Source organism: Watersipora subatra, chromosome 3 (assembly GCF_963576615.1).
Source record: "Watersipora subatra chromosome 3, tzWatSuba1.1, whole genome shotgun sequence".
Classification (NCBI taxonomy): domain Eukaryota; kingdom Metazoa; phylum Bryozoa; class Gymnolaemata; order Cheilostomatida; family Watersiporidae; genus Watersipora; species Watersipora subatra.
Window position 1 is genome coordinate 45458248 of NC_088710.1, and position 18122 is coordinate 45476369.

General features: G+C 39.8%; 1 protein-coding gene across 2 annotated transcripts in view; it reads right to left on the reverse strand.

The window, feature by feature from the left end:
* Nucleotides 1-18122, reverse strand: part of LOC137391756 (tyrosine-protein kinase Src42A-like) — a 216268-nt gene that overhangs the window by 194523 nt on the left and 3623 nt on the right. For both annotated transcript variants that reach the window (XR_010978164.1, XM_068078291.1), the window contains exons 5-6: nucleotides 9345-9503; nucleotides 1731-1909 (exon numbers count right to left, since the gene is read on the reverse strand). Coding sequence is in view for 1 of the 2 variants with exons in the window: in XM_068078291.1 (XP_067934392.1) it covers nucleotides 1731-1909; nucleotides 9345-9503 (338 nt within the window). In the remaining variant the exon portion in view is untranslated. The remainder of the gene's footprint in view (nucleotides 1-1730; nucleotides 1910-9344; nucleotides 9504-18122) is intronic.

An 18122-nucleotide genomic window follows, 5' to 3' on the forward strand; every position in this document is an offset into this window, starting at 1 on the left:
TGTCTCTAACCAATGTGTAATGTGACACAACTCCCGATTTATTTTTTATTCACAGTTCAGACTGAATAACAATGATTCTACGTACCAAAAGCCTGATCCCAGTTTTGCAAATGACGATACTTAATCCCAACTAACTTGAGCAAACCATTGGTAAAATAGAGTTGAAGAAAATATCTACGTTACAGTGATGTACAACACACGAGTGAAGTGTTATTGTTTTGCTAATGGCACACACAGAGTATGTAGTCTATAAGAAGGCAGTGATACAAGAGAATCCATACATACCTCTCTCTGATTTGAAAAATAAAATCATCATCATTAACTTATTGTAGCGATTACTCAGAGTATTTATGTATGCATCGAACAATGGAGTATTTTGACCAAACATTAGTCTAACATCTGTAATGGATGTATGAGCAGGTCAAATGAAAGGATATAAATATGCTTAACCAGCGCACATGGCAAGATACATGATAGTTACAGTAGCCTCAATACTTGAAAAAAACTTAATCAATTTGCTCTTCATGAAAGTATAAATAACAGTAGCAAAACAGCAGAACAATGTGGGTGCCATGAGAGAGAGTAAAGGTTGGTGAGAGCTATCATAGGGTTGAGAAAGATCGGGAGAGAGTGTGAGAGAGCGAGCGGAAGAGAGAGAGTGGGAAAGAGAGTGAGGGAGAGAGAGTGGGAGAGAGAGAGAGTGGGAGAGAGAGAGAGTGGGAGAGAGAGAGTGTGGGAGAGAGAGGGAGAGAGAGAGTGGGAGAGAGCGAGAGGGTGGGAGAGAGCGAGAGGGTGGGAGAAAGCGAGAGGGTGGAAGAGAGCGAAAGGGTGGGAGAGAGCGAAAGGGTGGGAGAGAGCGAAAGGGTGGGAGAGAGCGAGAGGGTGGGAGAGAGCGAAAGGGTGGGAGAGTGAGGGGGTGCGCGAGAGCGAGAGGGTGCGCGAGAGCGAGAGGGTGCGCGAGAGCGAGAGGGTGGGAGAGCGAGAGGGTGGGAGAAAGTGAGAGGGTGGGAGAAAGCGAAAGGGTGGGAGTGAGAGGGTGGGAGAGAGCGAGAGACAGGGTAAGAGGCTGAGAGAGACAGCATGCGAGAGAGTGAGCGGGAGAGAGAGGGCTGGGATAGAGAGAGCGCGTGCGCGGGTGAGAGAGAGAAAGAGCGCGCGTGAGAGAAAGAGCGCGCGTGAGAGAAAGAGCGCGCGTGAGAGAAAAAGCGTGCGTGAGAGAAAAAGCGCGCGTGAGAGAGGGAGAGAGCGCGCGTGAGAGAGGGAGAGAGCGCGTGTGAGAGAGGGAGAGAGCGCGCGAGAGAAGGTGGGCGGGAGAGGGTGAGAGTGGGTGGGAGAGGGTAAGAGGGGGTGGGAGAGGGTAAGAGGGGGTGGGAGAGAGTGAGAGGGGGCGAGAGAGTGAAAGGGGGAGAGAGAGGAGGCGTGATAGAGAGGGCGGGAAAGAGTGAGAGAGGGCGGGAAAGGGTGAGAGAGGGCGGGAAAGGATGAGAGAGGGCGGGAAAGGGTGAAAGAGGGCGGGAAAGGGTGAAAGAGGGCGGAAAAGGGTGAAAGAGGGCGGGAAAGGGTGAGAGAGGGCGGGAAAGGGTGAGAGAGGGCGGGAAAGGGTGAGAGAGCGAGCGATCATTGCAGAAGATTCATGCAATGTCAGCACTCTTCAGCCTTACCATGTTATGTTCTATCTGCACATGTAGAGCAATACAAGATCTTACTAACAATCTCACATGCCTGCCTACCTTGATGACTCTCGCTAAGCCGAAGTCAGCAATCTTAACTAGATTCTGGTCGCCCACGAGAATATTTCTAGCTGCAAGGTCTCTATGTATGTAGTTTTGTAATTCAAGATAGGCCATGCCAGATGCTATCTGAGCAGAAATATCAATTAGCTGGGGAAGTTTTAGGGTCCTTCCTTTGCCTATAACGGAATAGATTCAGTTGAAACGTCTTACACAAAAACAATGATATCATTAAACTATATGGTATATGTATGTACACCTGATAATAACTGTACATAATAATAATACCAGCTGTATTAAGGGTAGATAGTATATACCTAATTTATAAATAGCAGAAATAAAACTACGATCGAGCAATATTTGGTGAAAATCTATATAAAAAGGGACTCGGTTTTACTCTCTGAAAGTGATAAGGATGTTAGTGGATGACAACCCTTGGTCATGGTACCGATCTCTGAATTGTTGCCCTATTAAAGCTCTGTCTAATAAATCTTTAGGTTTCATGATTGCTGTAGATACAATGCTGGTTATAACAAGAACCTTTATAACAAGAACTTTCAAGGAAAAGAAACGTGCTTAAAATGAAAGTTTACATTTATAAAAAAAATCGGGACTACAGCTGACGAATAAAAACAACAGAGAGTAACTTATGTGAGCTACTCGTATAATGAAGCGGGTGACAGAAATGGCAACGAATTCGGAGCTAAAATAAGGTTTAGACACAAAAACAATGATATCATTAAACTATATGGTATATGTAAGTACACCTGATAATAACTGTACATTATTCTACGTAATTAAAGCAATATTTATAGCAGAGAGAGAGGACACAACTCCTAAGATTTAGTAATGAACGTAGAGAGTGGGACCTAAATGTGATCAACACGGAATGTTTCTGGATAACCGTGAATGGATGAAGAAGATAGGAATGTGTGTATAGCCCCTGCTTACATCACCTCCTGTTCCTAGCATTCCTAGTAGGAGAGCATGAAATGAACAGAATATCAACCCTGGGTGATAGACTTTTATTCACTATTTACCAGCTGTAACCAGAATTGTAGAAACTCAATCTACTACCATGAGTAAAGTTTTGATATTAGAAATAAAACTTGAATTACCAAGCAAAGTTTTAGGCGAATTATTGAAGGTTCCACAGAAGAAGTGCTTACGATTATCTGCAATAAATGAATCCAAATTTGGTGAGCGGTTTCCTCACTAACTAGATGCTACCACAAAAGAGGCTGCCACAAACTGGTGGTTATCGTGACATGACTATTTTCTAGTTAATACTTGCTTCCATATCAAATATGGCCATTCAGGAAGGTCTCATCCCACGACCAAACAGGAGCGAAGCGATTGGTTGGGAGATTTATGATAAATGCATATGTGCACACAACTCTCGAAGAATTATCCGTTAACGGCCGTTACCAAACCCTTGTACTGAAATCTCATCAACAAATTTAATCATTTTTGAGTAGAGTTGTTTAAGTATAATAATGACACAAAACACATAAAAATATTTAAATATGTTACCGAGCCTTTGAAAAGTTTCTGCAATATCCTAAAACTAACCCATCTGATCGGCTTATATATAAATAGACAGACTAATTTGGCCAAAAATTGCGATAAAAACTTGGCAAGCTTTTTCCTAATCAAAATTAAGACCGACCAACGAAACGCCAATAAGGCCGTGCGGCAAATAGTAGAACTATTAAGTCGTGCGCATTTCACGAGAAAAACGTGCACATTTCACCAGTCTATGACATTGTCTAATTGCTGAAGGTGTCTGTAATTAATGTAAAAGTTATCGTTTCTTTTTTGCCGATTCTACGGGACTCTGACATTTTGGACACTTATAACGAGTACTTTGTTATTCCAACTGATGTCCAAAGCAGTGAAAGTAAAGGAAATGACAATTATATTTTTCTAACGATTCTTACACTATTACCTATAAAATTATTACAATATTAAAATTGTAAGAATAATTATTCGATTTTATAACATTTAGTTATAAGAATAATCACTCGAATTTACAAGATCGAAGTATATAGTGACCGATGGTGTGCAATATGTTACTATTATTATTTTTCTAAAGATTTTGTTGATGGTACTACGGCTGTGCTCAATATTGCGGTACTGCCAAGTCGTTTTTAATATCTGCAAAATTAAGTAATAGGTCTACATTTTCTTATAGATATACATCTATTTCTATGACAACCAGCTAAAATCTGTTTAGATTTTTAAATGCAGCATAATTCTTTAGATATAAATACAGAAATCTAGATAAGTATCACAACTTCTTGATATTGGTTGCTATGACCAATGATATTACACAGCAGCTTGCCATTTTACTTCTAATATTGCATTTCTCCTATTGCAAGGGAGAGTTATAAAAATATAATCTTTTCCTTTCATTATTGCTGTTTGTTGTACATAATAACACCCAGTACATTACAGCTATCATTGCAGCTATCATTGCAGTTCTCCTATTGCACTGCAGTGCCATTTGACTGCTAATATTGCATTTTTCAACCAGCAGTACCCTTTCTTTTTCCATTATCACTTTGGTCGAGGGCTGTATGACAGGGGAATTTCTAGTCATTTAAATATTTCCATATAATTAAAATTAGTTACAATACTCAACAGCTTATTGAGTATCAACAACCTTGACCTTTTGACTCTCTTGAATAATGCGGCTCCTATTATACTCCACCTACACACAAAGGATGCATTTATGAGCGTTAGGCGGTCCCGATATAAAAATGACACACAAGTTGTTTTTATATAAATGAGCACGTGGCTTAAAACACGGTATTCCAATAAGGTCACCAATGTTCTTATAACACTATGTCACGGTTACTTATTAATAGGCAAGCTCTGGTCTCAACCAGAATGGGATGCACTCCTCTGGTTTCAGATCACCTATTATTCAGCATTTCCTTAAATTGATAAACGATTGATTCAAGTTGAATGTTTAGTCACCATATTTTGACATTTCAGTCGATGATGACTTCCCGCAGAGCCCTCCTTTGCAAGCACCCAACTTGGCTCTGAGTCACGCTACATGATGAGTTCACATGACTGATTCACAGACCCTTGAACCGGCTGTCACGCTAATCGTCTGATCAGTTTTTACTATACTTAGCGCCGTGTTCATCTGTTTGTCCGAAGCAACGATTGGATGTTGAAAAAACATTGCATCGTACAGGATTAGAACTCACGACTTTCAGCATGATAGACTGACAACCTAACAACCGCGCCATGCGACTCCCTGGCATTCCAGAATAATTGTACATATAGTTATTACACCTGATGATTTCTCACAGAATACTAGACTGCCAGGGTCCAACTCCATGTACAAACTAGAGAATATACTACTATTATATACAATAATCTCGACTACTTTTACAAAACTATTTCACCATGATATGTAATCATCGCTATCTAAAACCTTATGACTTTTGATCTATCACCCTTTTTACATAGACAACGCGAGGGTGACCCAAATACCAAATCTTAATCAACCCACAAAATTAGCCAAGTTTTACATGGCTCCTTCTAGGACAGGAGTTGTCCATACGATTAATAACAAAAGTATTCACATCATAAACGTTGTATGTTGTGGGCCAGTTAGCCTGTCTTGACAAACTTGTTTTTTGCGGAGTTGTCCCCCGTCGAGCGGGCAAGCAACAACAGCTTGTCACAAGACGTACTGCACCTGATGCATCAGCTGCACTTATAGGGAGTTGTTCTCTTCCGTCTACGTGGCTTGGCTGCGATGTTATGTCGGTCGATCCATTGGTAATCATAACGGATTTCACGCAAAAATTTATGTAGAAGAAAATAAGATTACAACGTTTAACCAAAAACCAGTCTCTATAATAAACTTTAGTAGAACTTAAAAATAAAATATATTAAAAATAAAACGAATAAGAACGAATAAAACTTGACTGATACAAAAATAGAAATAAAACTGACTGAACGCCTAAATAACAACATGTTTAGTCGCTGTTGTTGCCTAAGTTCTCAAATTCTAGGCTACTAAAGTTTACTGCAGAGACGGGTCGCTAGTTAAACGTTGTAATCTTATTTTTTTCTACATAAATTTTTGCGTGAAATCCGTTATGATTACCAATGGATCGACCGACATAACATCGCAGCCAAGCCGCATAGACGGAAGAGAACAACTCCCTATAAGTGCAGCTGATGCATCAGGAGCAGTACGTCTTGTGACAAGCTGTTGTTGCTCGCCCGCTCGACAGGGACAACTCCGCAAAAACAACAGTTTGTCAAGACAGGCTATGGGTCAGTACTAGTTAGACTATTTATGTACACAAATAAAATGGCAGGGGCTCTATTATTTTTCTTTCCTCACACGAGGCAGTCGACTCTTTATGCGCCCGTTCAGGAGCTAGTATTCAGGAGTTGGTATGCTAGCACTCGTTTACGAAGCAAACATGTAAGAAAAACTTCTGACATGGAACGCTCTGTTGAGCACTACTATCTGGGTGCACTACTATCTGGGTGCACTACGAACTGTTGAGCTCTACTATCTGTTGAGCTCTACTATCTGTTGAGCTCTACTATCTGTTGAGCACTACTATCTGTTGAGCACTACTATCTGTTGAGCACTACTATCTGTTGAGCACTACTATCTGTTGAGCACTACTATCTGTTGAGCACTACTATCTGTTGAGCACTACTATCTGTTGAGCACTGATGTGTAATCAGCATTCACAGTATTCACAATACTGTATTCACAATCATTATTCTATACTCAAGTGAAACCTGATGCATTGAAATACCTGTTTCAACGGAGACATAGCAGATTATCAGGCTTATAGTATTGCAGATAGTAGTGCACCCAGATAGTAGTGCACCCATATAGTAGCACACCCAGTTAGTGGCGCACCCAGATAGTAGTGCACCCAGATAGTAGTGCAACCAGATATTAGGGCTCAACAGATAGTAGGGCTCAACAGATAGTAGGGCTCAACAGATAGTAGTGCTCAACAGATAATAGTGCTCAACAGACAATAGTGCTCAACAGATAGTAGTGCACCCAGATAGTAGTGCTCAACTATCTGTTGAGCACTACTATCTGTTGAGCAATACTATCTGTTGAGCACTACTATCTGTTGAGCACTACTATCTGGGTGCACTACTATCTGGGTGCACTACTATCTGTTGAGCACTACTATCGGTTGAGCACTACTATCTGTTGAGCACTATTATCTATTGAGCACTACTATCTGTTGAGCACTACTATCTGTTGAGCACTACTATTTGGTTGCACTACTATCTTTTTGCACTACTATCTGTTGAGCCCTACTATCTGTTGAGCCCTAATATCTGGTTGCACTACTATTTGGGTGCACTACTATCTGGGTGCACTACTATCTGGGACGCCACTATCTGGGTGCGCCACTATCTGGGTGTGCTACTATCTGGGTGCACTACTATCTGCAATACTATAAGCCTGATAATGTGCTATGTCTCCATTGAAACAGGTATTTCAATGCATCAGGTTTCACTTGAGTATAGAATAATGATTGTGAATACAGTATTGTGAATACTGTGAATGCTGATTACGCAACTCATTGAACAGCACATTCACTGAGAGCTGAGAACACGACTCCCTCAGCATCATTGCTATTCCACACTGGTACATCCAACTATAAATGAAAATGGTAGCTTTTGTCCAGCTATAGAGTGCATAACATTCACGACGCTCTTGCGTTGGCTAGACAACAATACTGGGTATACAAAGATATTTTTACACTCAAATACTAATGAGTTATCTTCCTTTTATCGTGCAGCGAGTAGACAACAACTATATATAACTTTGAAAATATATTCCTTTTTTGTGTTTTTAATTATACACAACAAAAGGGAGGTTTTACAAAACTATTTGACCATGATATGTAATTGCTTTTTGATCGTTACCTTATCACTTTGTAACCTATTACCCCTCAGGCGGGGTGCATATATACCAGATGTTCATAGAAACGTCACAATGCAACATGGAAATGAATCTTGTCAAGAAAACATCACGCTTGGATGAAAGTTGCCTTAGTGATAGCGAAAAGTTAGTTGTAGCTTGAGAAAAAATTCTAAAATAGAAAACTTGGAAATTTTTATTAACAAAATGTTTCTATAAATTAAAAATTAATGAGTGAAATATAAATGCACAACTTTGTAAATCTGATGTCTGACTGATGTCCGACTGATGTCCGACAATAACGACTTGGACACAGTTCTGACATGGCAGCTAATTGTTACTTTCTAATGTATGAAACTAGAAGATTTCAACTAACTGATATAGCAATATAATCTTTTAGTAAGGTTGGTATTTTGAAATAGTGACCTAGTTTTAGACATGAACAGTGATTGGCTGTGAAATCAAACACAATCCACGATCCTCCAGATCATTTAACCATCGAAGATAACGAGGTCTTTCTGCATACTGAGCAGAGGGCAGTGCCTCTAGGGTCACAGCAAGGCCACTAGGATCACTGCAAGGCGACGTCACTGCAGAGCAATGAGCAAGAACTTGCATGTCAGATAGCCTACTTGCGTTAGTGCAATGCATGAACACTCCTATGATGTGAAAGATGGCTGAGAAATTATCCATTGGTACGTTTCGTGTTTCATTTGGAGTAAAAGCAGATTAGATAACTCCAATGGAAAGTCTTGTGAGATGAAATATTTGACTGGAGTGAGCCACAAAAGACGCAGGCACAGGAGGAGGCACAAGATGAGCAAACACATCATGTGAGAAAAGGACGGTGGTGCGGCTGCTGCTCGTTAGCTTGTGAGGCAGCTTTTTGTAATTAACGTTAAGCTCAAGATCTCCTCTTTCCAATGGGCTATTTTATGGAGGTACAAGTGCAACATGTTTTAAATCATTGACAATATTTTACATCTGACTTCGGTAAAAACTCGCCATAAACAGCTATTGCATTTTCGATATTTTACTGGCACGCTGTCGGCATAAAAACCAGTTATATCGGAACATACCAATTCATATAACATAAAAATTGTATTCCTTGTTAAGATACTTTGGCAGCGCTTGACATCAAATTGTGAGCGGAGTAAACAAATTTAACAATGATTAAATAACTCACCAAAGATTGACCTGTATAACTATAAAACTCAGTATTTCCTTTTTACCGGATTCAATCTACACTTGACATAGTTTTCACTGTCAAACTGGGAATGAAATGTTAAAAATAGAAAAAGAAAGCTAGAATAAAAAATTAAATAAGCCAGCAAAAACCTAATCATAATTATAGCTAAAACCCTATTAGCAATTTTAATGAACTTTGGAGGGCTCATAATTGCAACACTACCAACCCTTCACTTGTGTACAGATATTAGGCTAAAATGTGCTGATTTGCAACATACAGAATTCACGATACGAACAATTTCTTTACTAATTTTATGGGCAACCCCTGAGTCATGTGGATTTTACTAATTCTGTGGATTGATTGAGATATGGTGCTTTCATCAGCCCTAAGTGATGCCTTGAGTGCAAATAATAAACAATCTCATGATAAACAACCCAGCGGATGAAAGGCAAGTCTGGTGATGAAAGAAGTGGAGCGGGCTTACCCTGGAGATATTCTAGAAGACTTCCATTCCTCATCAGCTCGGTCACGATGAAGATAGGTTCATCCTGTGTGCAGACAGCATACAGTTGTATTAGCTTGCCATGTCGCAGTTTTTTCATGATAGCAGCCTCAGCGAGGAAGTCCTTTGGGTCCATAGTTCCTGAAATACATGAAATTGGTTCATGTATAGAGATAGCTCACACTCCAACATAACTTTATTAGGTAATAATTGTGTCACGGAGTTGTTGCCATATTCACATGCTGTGTCACAGAAATGTTATGCGATCCTGCGTACCGACATAGTCTGTAGATATCTATGCGTCTATGATATATGTCTAGTATACCACTGCGGTAGTAGTGAGATAGAGGTTCCACCTTGCCCTAGAGTCAGGCACCTTCAGATTTTTTCAAGTCAATCATGCGATGAAAATATGTCAATAAGTTGAGCATCGAGCGTCCCATACACAATAAATACACAGACCGGTGCACACAATCTTAACCCTAATTCTGCTTCCCGCTGCAAAGACACACTTGACATTCACTATGTTTCCAGTGTGCGGATCATGCGGATGAGGAGTTGTGCGCACGCCGAGTTACCGAACAATGAGGTTTTTAACGGACATTTGCATGCAGCAGATTCACGTGTGAGCTTTGTTAAAAAAGAATTCTATGCCAAAGGTGAAAGTGTTGCAATCATGTCTCACGTAGCAACACGCTTTCGAAACAGCAATGACTTAAATACAGACGATGTTTAGAATGGAGTAGCATGAGAGGCATATTCTTGTGCATCATTCGCAAGTGCCATTTCCATTCTTAGCAAACATAAAACAGTCAATAAACATTTGCGAGTAGCTTGACTTGTTTATTTTGGCAGCTTCCATCTTGTGGATGACTTGTGGATTAACATGGGATTAACAAACATGGGATTAACCTTATCACGGAAACCTAGAGATTATAGGCAGCAACGTGAGTATTATACTCACAAACATGGGATTAAACTTACCACGGAAACCTAGAGATTATAGGCAGCAACATGAGTATTATTATACTCAAGGAGTAGTCTACAGGCCACGAACATTACTCTTAGCTTGTTGGTAATATTTGTATTAATGGAGACAAGTCTGTATTGTCAAGAATGTAGAACATGTAATCAAAGCGCGTGTTTATCTTGGATTCCCTTTACGCTAGCTTCACAAGCAAGATGCTAAAGGTCATCGCTCGAAGTAGGCAACTCGACATTTGTTCATGTTGCCAGAGTTTTACCTAAAACCGCTCCTGAGCAGATTAGCTGCTCTGATTTTACCAATTAATTTATTGCTAGAAAAAATCTAAAAATAGCTTTAGGTATTTTGGTGTTATATCCCATCTTGAGCAACGAGAGTCAGACAACTGCAAATCGGCCTTCGGCATGCCCGGGACAATCAGATATTTTTGCAGAGATTACATAAGCGTGGAATCTATGTAGTCAAATGACACAAAAGTTAAAAACTTCAGTAGATAGATGACATAAGCTTACACTGTACATAATCAGACTGATAGCAACATGCATTTTGATAAACACACTCATGGTTCCTATCAATCAACGAACACTAGTAACCGATGGTACATTGATAGAAAAACTAGTTTGTGATAGCTAGTAGCGAGGCGAGACAAGACAGCTAGTAGCGAGGTGAGACAAGACAGAGGGTGATGTGAATCATATCCTAATTTTTTTCTAACAGAATGCATGCTCCGATACAGTACTGCATGACCATTTCATGAAAGAAGATTGCAAAAGGGGGACCTGCAATGCACGCTAGCTTTTAGTAAAAACAATGGCCTTGAAGAGCCGTTAATTTCTCTTTGTCAAAAGATGGAGCAGCCCAAAAGGCCAGCTGGTCAGTAGGTGCGAACAACACCGCTTGTTCGATTAGAAGCTACCAGACATGGATTTATATAAATCAAAGCATAAAGTTAGGAATTTGAGGACTAGTAAATCAATAAGTAAAATGGTTTACGCAAACATGGTTAGCTCATCATTTGATGTTTGCGTAAAAGGGCTGTCATATGCAAGCAATGAGGAAACAAGGACATTAGACAACAACCACATTAGACACTACTTGTGAGGTCGAGTAACAGTAGCGCAGCATCACTAAAACTAGTGCATTGTGGTACTATTGCATTGTGGTACTTGCCACAGGCATTCCCATGAGTCCTGCCTACAACCAGCTAGTCGGCGAACTTCTCCAGCTGTCGCATTAATTAATAATCATTTTCACTCATCTACTATCCATAACTGAAATTCGATCAAACCTCCAAAAGACTGATTTTACGAAACTATGTTGTGAGATCTGGTAGGTGATTAACAGCACTTCGTACGTTTGACCTGTTGCAATCGAATTCATGGCGTATCAGTGTGTAGCAGCCATGTTAGAGCTGGGTCAAGGTCAGTAGCATTAATCCGCATTCTTGCGAAATTACACACTTTTATTTCTTACATTTTGTAGTTTACTCGTTTACCATATTATTGCTGTAAGAATATTCTATGGTGTTCGTAAAGTGTTTGCCATATGTATCGTCTTGCAATGGCTACACTCTTGCACAATTGGGCCAATCTTTTATAGCAGACTAGCTGCATTACCCGTCTACAGGAGCAGATTCACGGGCAGCATAAGGTTTATTGAGAGTTGGCTTTCATACCGTAAAACAACTCCAAATATGCAGTTACATCTCCCTCTCTCCATCTTTCCCTCTCTCCCCTCTCTCTCTCCCTCCCTCCTTTTCTCCCTTTCTCTCTCCTTCTCTCCCTCTCTCCCCTTTCTCTCCCTCCCTCTTCCCCCTCTCCCTCTCTCTCTCTCCCCCCTCTCCCTCTCTCTCCCCCTTCTCTCCCTCTCTTTCTCTCCCTCCCTCTCTCCCCCCTCTCCTCCCCCCTCTCCTCCTCCCTCTCTCTCCCCTTCTCTCCCTCTCTCTCTCCCCCTCCCTCTTTCTCTCCCTTTCTCTCTCCCCCCCTCTCCTCCTCGCTCTCCCTCTCTCTCTCCTTCTCTCCCTCTTTCTCTCCCGCTCTCCCTCCCTCTCCCTCTCTCTCCCCCCCTCTCCTCCTCGCTCTCCCTCTCTCTCCCCTTCTCTCCCTCTCTCCCCCCCTCTCCTCCTCGCTCTCCCTCTCTCTCTCTCCCTTTCTCCCTTTCTCCCTCTCTCTCTCTCTCCCTCTCCCCCTTAGTTCAACGCAACACATGCGGATAGACAACATTTTTGGTTTTTCTGTCGGGCGTATGAAGAAACAGTTTTCGGCGTGTGCCTACTTTTGAGCAGGCGACGTATAGCTGGTCATGGCTGATGCAGGGTGACAGTAAGTCGATAGCAGCTGCTCTCTTTCTTTTCACAATAGCGTATCGCAACCCTCGGAGTACTCGTGAAAGTTCTGTAATAGTAAGTTACAGTAGGCCTACTCGTAGCTGGAAAAAAATTAGTAACTCGGCTGCTGAAGGAAATGAACATGACCCACTATCACGAACAGCGGCAAATCCAACGTTATTAAGTAGTGGAGATGTGGCAATTCATAGACAATACAACATCGTATAAGAAACACTTACCTTTTTGATGTGGAAATTTAGTAGGTGAGAAATACGTTTTTCCAGTGGCTCCAAGAAACAAACGTTTACGTGACCTTCTCGGTACACGTTGGCAGTAAATATTAATTGCATGTAAATAACTATTCGTTAATTTATTTTATTTAATGAATAGTACATTTGTATAGCTGTATAGACACCTTTGTATAGGCCGCAGAACTCAGGAAAGGTGTTTTTTAACACGGCAGAAAATTTGCCGTGTAAAAAGCGTGCTAACCGGGGATTTCGGTTAATGCGCTCGAGCGGTGAAAGAAAAACAACAGAATCGCCACACCTTTATATAAGCCGCTTGGCTCAAATCGTCAGAGAAAAGTAGCAGCTAATAGTCCATATTACGAAATTACGATAATTAGTACTCATATTAATTCGGTTGGCTTCGTTCGACCGAATGGAAAAAGAAAGACCGCTCTATAATTTATTTACCGTTACTACACATATTAATTCAGTTCGCTTCGTACGACCGAAATTCATACGACGATAAAAGGAAAGACCGCTCTATAAGGCGGACAATCAATCAATCAGACAGACAACGATTGCCGTTTATATAGTAGATTTTCTTCTATGAACAATATATTTTCTAACAAGATTGTTCTTTAAATACAAATCATATCGCAACAATTATATCGATCTTTGCGACGTTGGCGAATGACTGTGTGTACTTTATAATATGCTTGAAAACCTCATGCAAACTTAATAGGTGAAGGTAAAAAACTATGGATGAAGGTAAAAAAATTATCGCGTTCACACGACCACTCATGATCAATTGCGTGAAATGGCCTTGATAGATGCCATGGAATAAGTTTAAACACTTCAACTTGGTATATGACTTTGCTCGATGTGCTGCGATTAGGATTGTATGCATTCACTAAATTCTATAGTTTGTATGATGTAATTCACCGTATAGGAAGGCTTATAAGAAACATGAGAACTTAAACTAAGAGATATGTAACTGGAGCAGTCTATGCATTCAGTACAAATGGTTACAGGGCCGACAACTCTATTTTAATCAGTCCTGTAAATTTCTTGAAGAACAGTTGGTATTCATTTGAAATAAGTTATTTTTGTTGTAACCACATAGCCGACCGTATATTTTGCTAAAAAATGCTGTAGGCAACGCTTTGACTTTTCATATTAGAAGCTTTTGCAGACCTTAGCCTAGCATAACCTAATATTCATGAAAAAGCAAATATTGCTACCAGCATAGTTATGTTATCAAAACAAACTGCTCAGGTATGCACTGCTAAGGAATGTAAGCCCTTTGTTTGTCCCTGTCTATCCTTATGAGCGATATTCTACTGGGATTTTAAGAAATTTCAAATGTGGCAATGTTTATGATTATTTCATTTTAGTTATTGGTTTTTATCTAATTATGTTACATAATATAAAAGCAATATGTGTACAAATGTTCATCCTTAGCAGGATATAAAAACGGTGCACTTGTCATCGTCTCGCTACATACATGGGGGTCCTCCCATGTTTTGTGACGATTCTGACGACGCGACGACAGGGATATTTAAAAAGTGACAGACGAGACAACCATTTACCAATGCAGGTGACGAGGATTGCGTAAATAAGATTACTAAAGGTACGGCTGCACGTAACGAATTTTTCGTTGGTTCGGAGTTCTGGCCGAAATCACGAAAAACGCAGAATTAATCGGTCGAAATTCACAGAATTATTTGAGCTGTGCATGCCCACCGAGTTTGTCGACGAACGCTTTTAACAGATTAAAGAAATTATTAGCGAGCACGATTCCAGCAGCTTTAGCAATTAGTATAGTCCAAGACATGTACCGTGACACACAATAAAAATACGAAAGCATTTCAACATAAAACACACGATGTAACTGTCTAAGTCGCGCTATTATTAGTTGGCGAACACGACTTTAGCAAATTTTAAGATATATGTAGTCCGAAAACATAATGCGACACACAAGAAAATTATTACAGAAAGTTATCATAGTAAATACGATGCAACTGACTTGTTTGCGCTAGAGATGTCGACATTCTCTACCACAAATCTTTTGCTGCTAAAAAGGAAATATAATTAAAAAATAAACAAATTGTAGCTATAGCGTCCAAACAATAAATACATTCAATAACGAAATCTAAGCAGTTGCATCGTGTGTACTATGTTGATTTGCAATTATACTTTTACTATTGTGTGTCATTATACGTCTCTTGGACTATACTAATTGCAAAAGCTGCTGAGATCGTGCTCGCTAGCACGATTCTAGCAGCGCAGAATAATTCTGTGTGTTTCAATCATTTCGTGATTTTGGTTAGAACCAACGGAAATTTTGTTACGTGTTGCCGTACCGTTACTAACTTATTATTTGTTCATAAATCACCACGGTCAACCGAAACTTCACTAGTTTTGGTTTGAAGCATCTGGCCCAGCATTTATAGACTGCCAAATAATTAAAGCAATGAAATGCCACGACATTGACTGCAAATCCGTTTCCAAGTCTGTGACTGACAGTGATTATTAAAGGCAATCTCGGTCTATTTTCAGTACAAGAAATATAGCTCTAAAAACCTAAGACGGCTGTCACTCTTCGCGGAGTAATCAGCAACGCTCCCAAACATCACTAATATGTTTGTGAAGGTCGCTGGTTGAGCCATGCTTTTGGTTAGCAGAAGTTCAAACCTAGCGAGTTTCAGATTTTTAACGCAACCCAGTGCCACCAGTATAGATATTTGTATTAAAATAACGAATGTGAAGAAAGAGGTTGTTTTGGTTACCAATTTGAAAAAGGTGACAGTGATTTTAAAAGTGACGACAGTGATTTTAAAAGTGACGACAGTGATTTTAATAGTGACTATTCTGACGACAGCTTTGTGTGGTAGGACCCCCATACATAGGTATAAAGTATTGGCAACAGTAAAAGTGTATATTTGCCTGTATCTGAAAACAATCTGGTGTAGCGAGCATATCCAGAGAAACAAATTTAAAGTTGGTTTCGTGACAAACAAAATATGAAACACTTACTAATGTATAAATTTAATAAAATTGTCATGTTCTCACCTTTAACACACCTGCAGAAGCTGCCACCAAACAAACGCAGTGAATGCTGCAGATGATTGATGCTAGTTATATCGATACACAAGCATTTCGTAGGCTTACTTTTGGTGAAAAATAATATAGATAGGAATCTTTTGAGATAAAGCAGGAAGACTGAGCCTCATTAGCGCTTGTTGAAGGCTTACTTCGCTTGTTGAAGGCTTACTTCGAGACAATTAACAGTGAAGGTCATGACCTGTTTACCAAATACGTATTACTGAAACTAGGTAGTGACTAAATAACCAGGTTATAAATGTCACATGTCACATGTCTATCACAACTAATTAGTACAAAAACAAGAATTATATTCTCTTATATTCTAAACTTCATTGAAAAAAAGCGAATGAATTATCAGGCTGTATTTTTCTACAGCGAACTACTGTTTGATAATTGGGTTAAAAATAGATTATGAACAACTGAGCATTATTCAAAATAAAGCACAGAATAAAGAATTGTCTTCTCTTCCATAGACATCCTACATAATGACCAGACTACCAGTTATGCTATACATAATAGTTACATCTTGTTTTACATTAATGATCATTGGAACTAATATTTAAACAATTGTTATTTTGAATACCAGGTATTTAGTGAACGAGCCTTGAATGTTCCAACAATGAAATATGTATAGGCTACATGTAATTTTCTATATGTAAGAGAGAAAACTTATCATACAACTCATATGCAGCACATGATCAGAAATCATTATTAATTCCTGATACAGTTTTGCTGACGCCTTCAATTGTGAGCTACAGGATTCAAGCCATAACATTGCCTCTTCAAAACCTTTTAGATTATATGTCATCATAGAATACTAAATGACATCACAGAAGTGAATCAATCATGCTATGCGTTAATAATAAAACTTTCAAACCTTTGCTTATACCCAGCCTTTACTACTACTACCTACTACATGGGATGTAAATGATAATTTTTTCAAACGCATCGTTTTGTTTCATCTGCCCATTGACTACAAACATTACTACAAATATTATTGCCCTTGAATAATTTTTCAATCATGTCTACATGATTGGCGATTGAGTGAAAGTAACTTCACATAAGGTTACTTCTACTATTTGCGTCTGAATTGCTCAGCATCGAAACTACTGGAAGCACTAGACACTAACATACAGTTGGACCCTCTAGCTAATATCCTGACCTCGAAACTTGATGGATTGATGCTAGGCGATCCATACAAATGTTCATCGACTAGTCACACACGGGCTGCGTACTAACAAGACTAAAGAGAGGGAGAGAGAGTGAGATAAGTATTGATTAAGGAACCTAGTGACTGACTGAGTGACTCACTGAGCTAATTGCAAACTTAAAGCCAGCCTGTCCAAATAGGCTTCAACTCTCACAAGTCCCCCTCTCCAAATCAGCTGCAACAGCTTCCTCTTTCTTTCATCATAAAGCTCGCTTTCGGCGAGCTCATTGATTAAACTCACAGAAAATGTAGTTAGTTCAAGCTGAGAGCTATATGAAACACGATCTAATATCCTTTATCCCCGGATAGTATAACAGCATTAGCAAACTATACTCCAGCGAATTATGCTATGCCGTTTGTGTAATAACTCGTATTTAGTCGGTATTGATCAACAAGCTTTGAACACCCTCATAAATTCTGACACTAAAACTCAATGATGATGAAATCGCCTAGAGAAAGAATAATATAGACACTGAAAGTGGCAGGCATCCGAGAATCATTTAATGAATGCTTCCAAACGCATGCTGACGAAGAATGCTTTCGCTAACAATTCACAGAGCGATGGGGCATCAGTACACTGAGTTTCACGCCATTACACACAATCGCGGTAGCTTTATCTTCAGCATCTCATAACCAAAAGCCCTAGCAAGTCTAACAGCTTCTGAAACTATGCCAACCGAACTTCTCCAGTTCTCCCCCTTTTACATTCCACAAAAAGCAGCAACTGCAGAATAAACAAAAGGCTATTTCCAATTAAGAAGCATGAAGTGAAACCACCAATTATCCTTCTACACAACTACAGCTGTGACATACATAGTTTGCACCTGGCTCGATGTAATACATCTCTAAGCATTGTGGTCACAGCAGCCGTATACTGGTGACTGGCAAGAGAGGAAGTATTTAT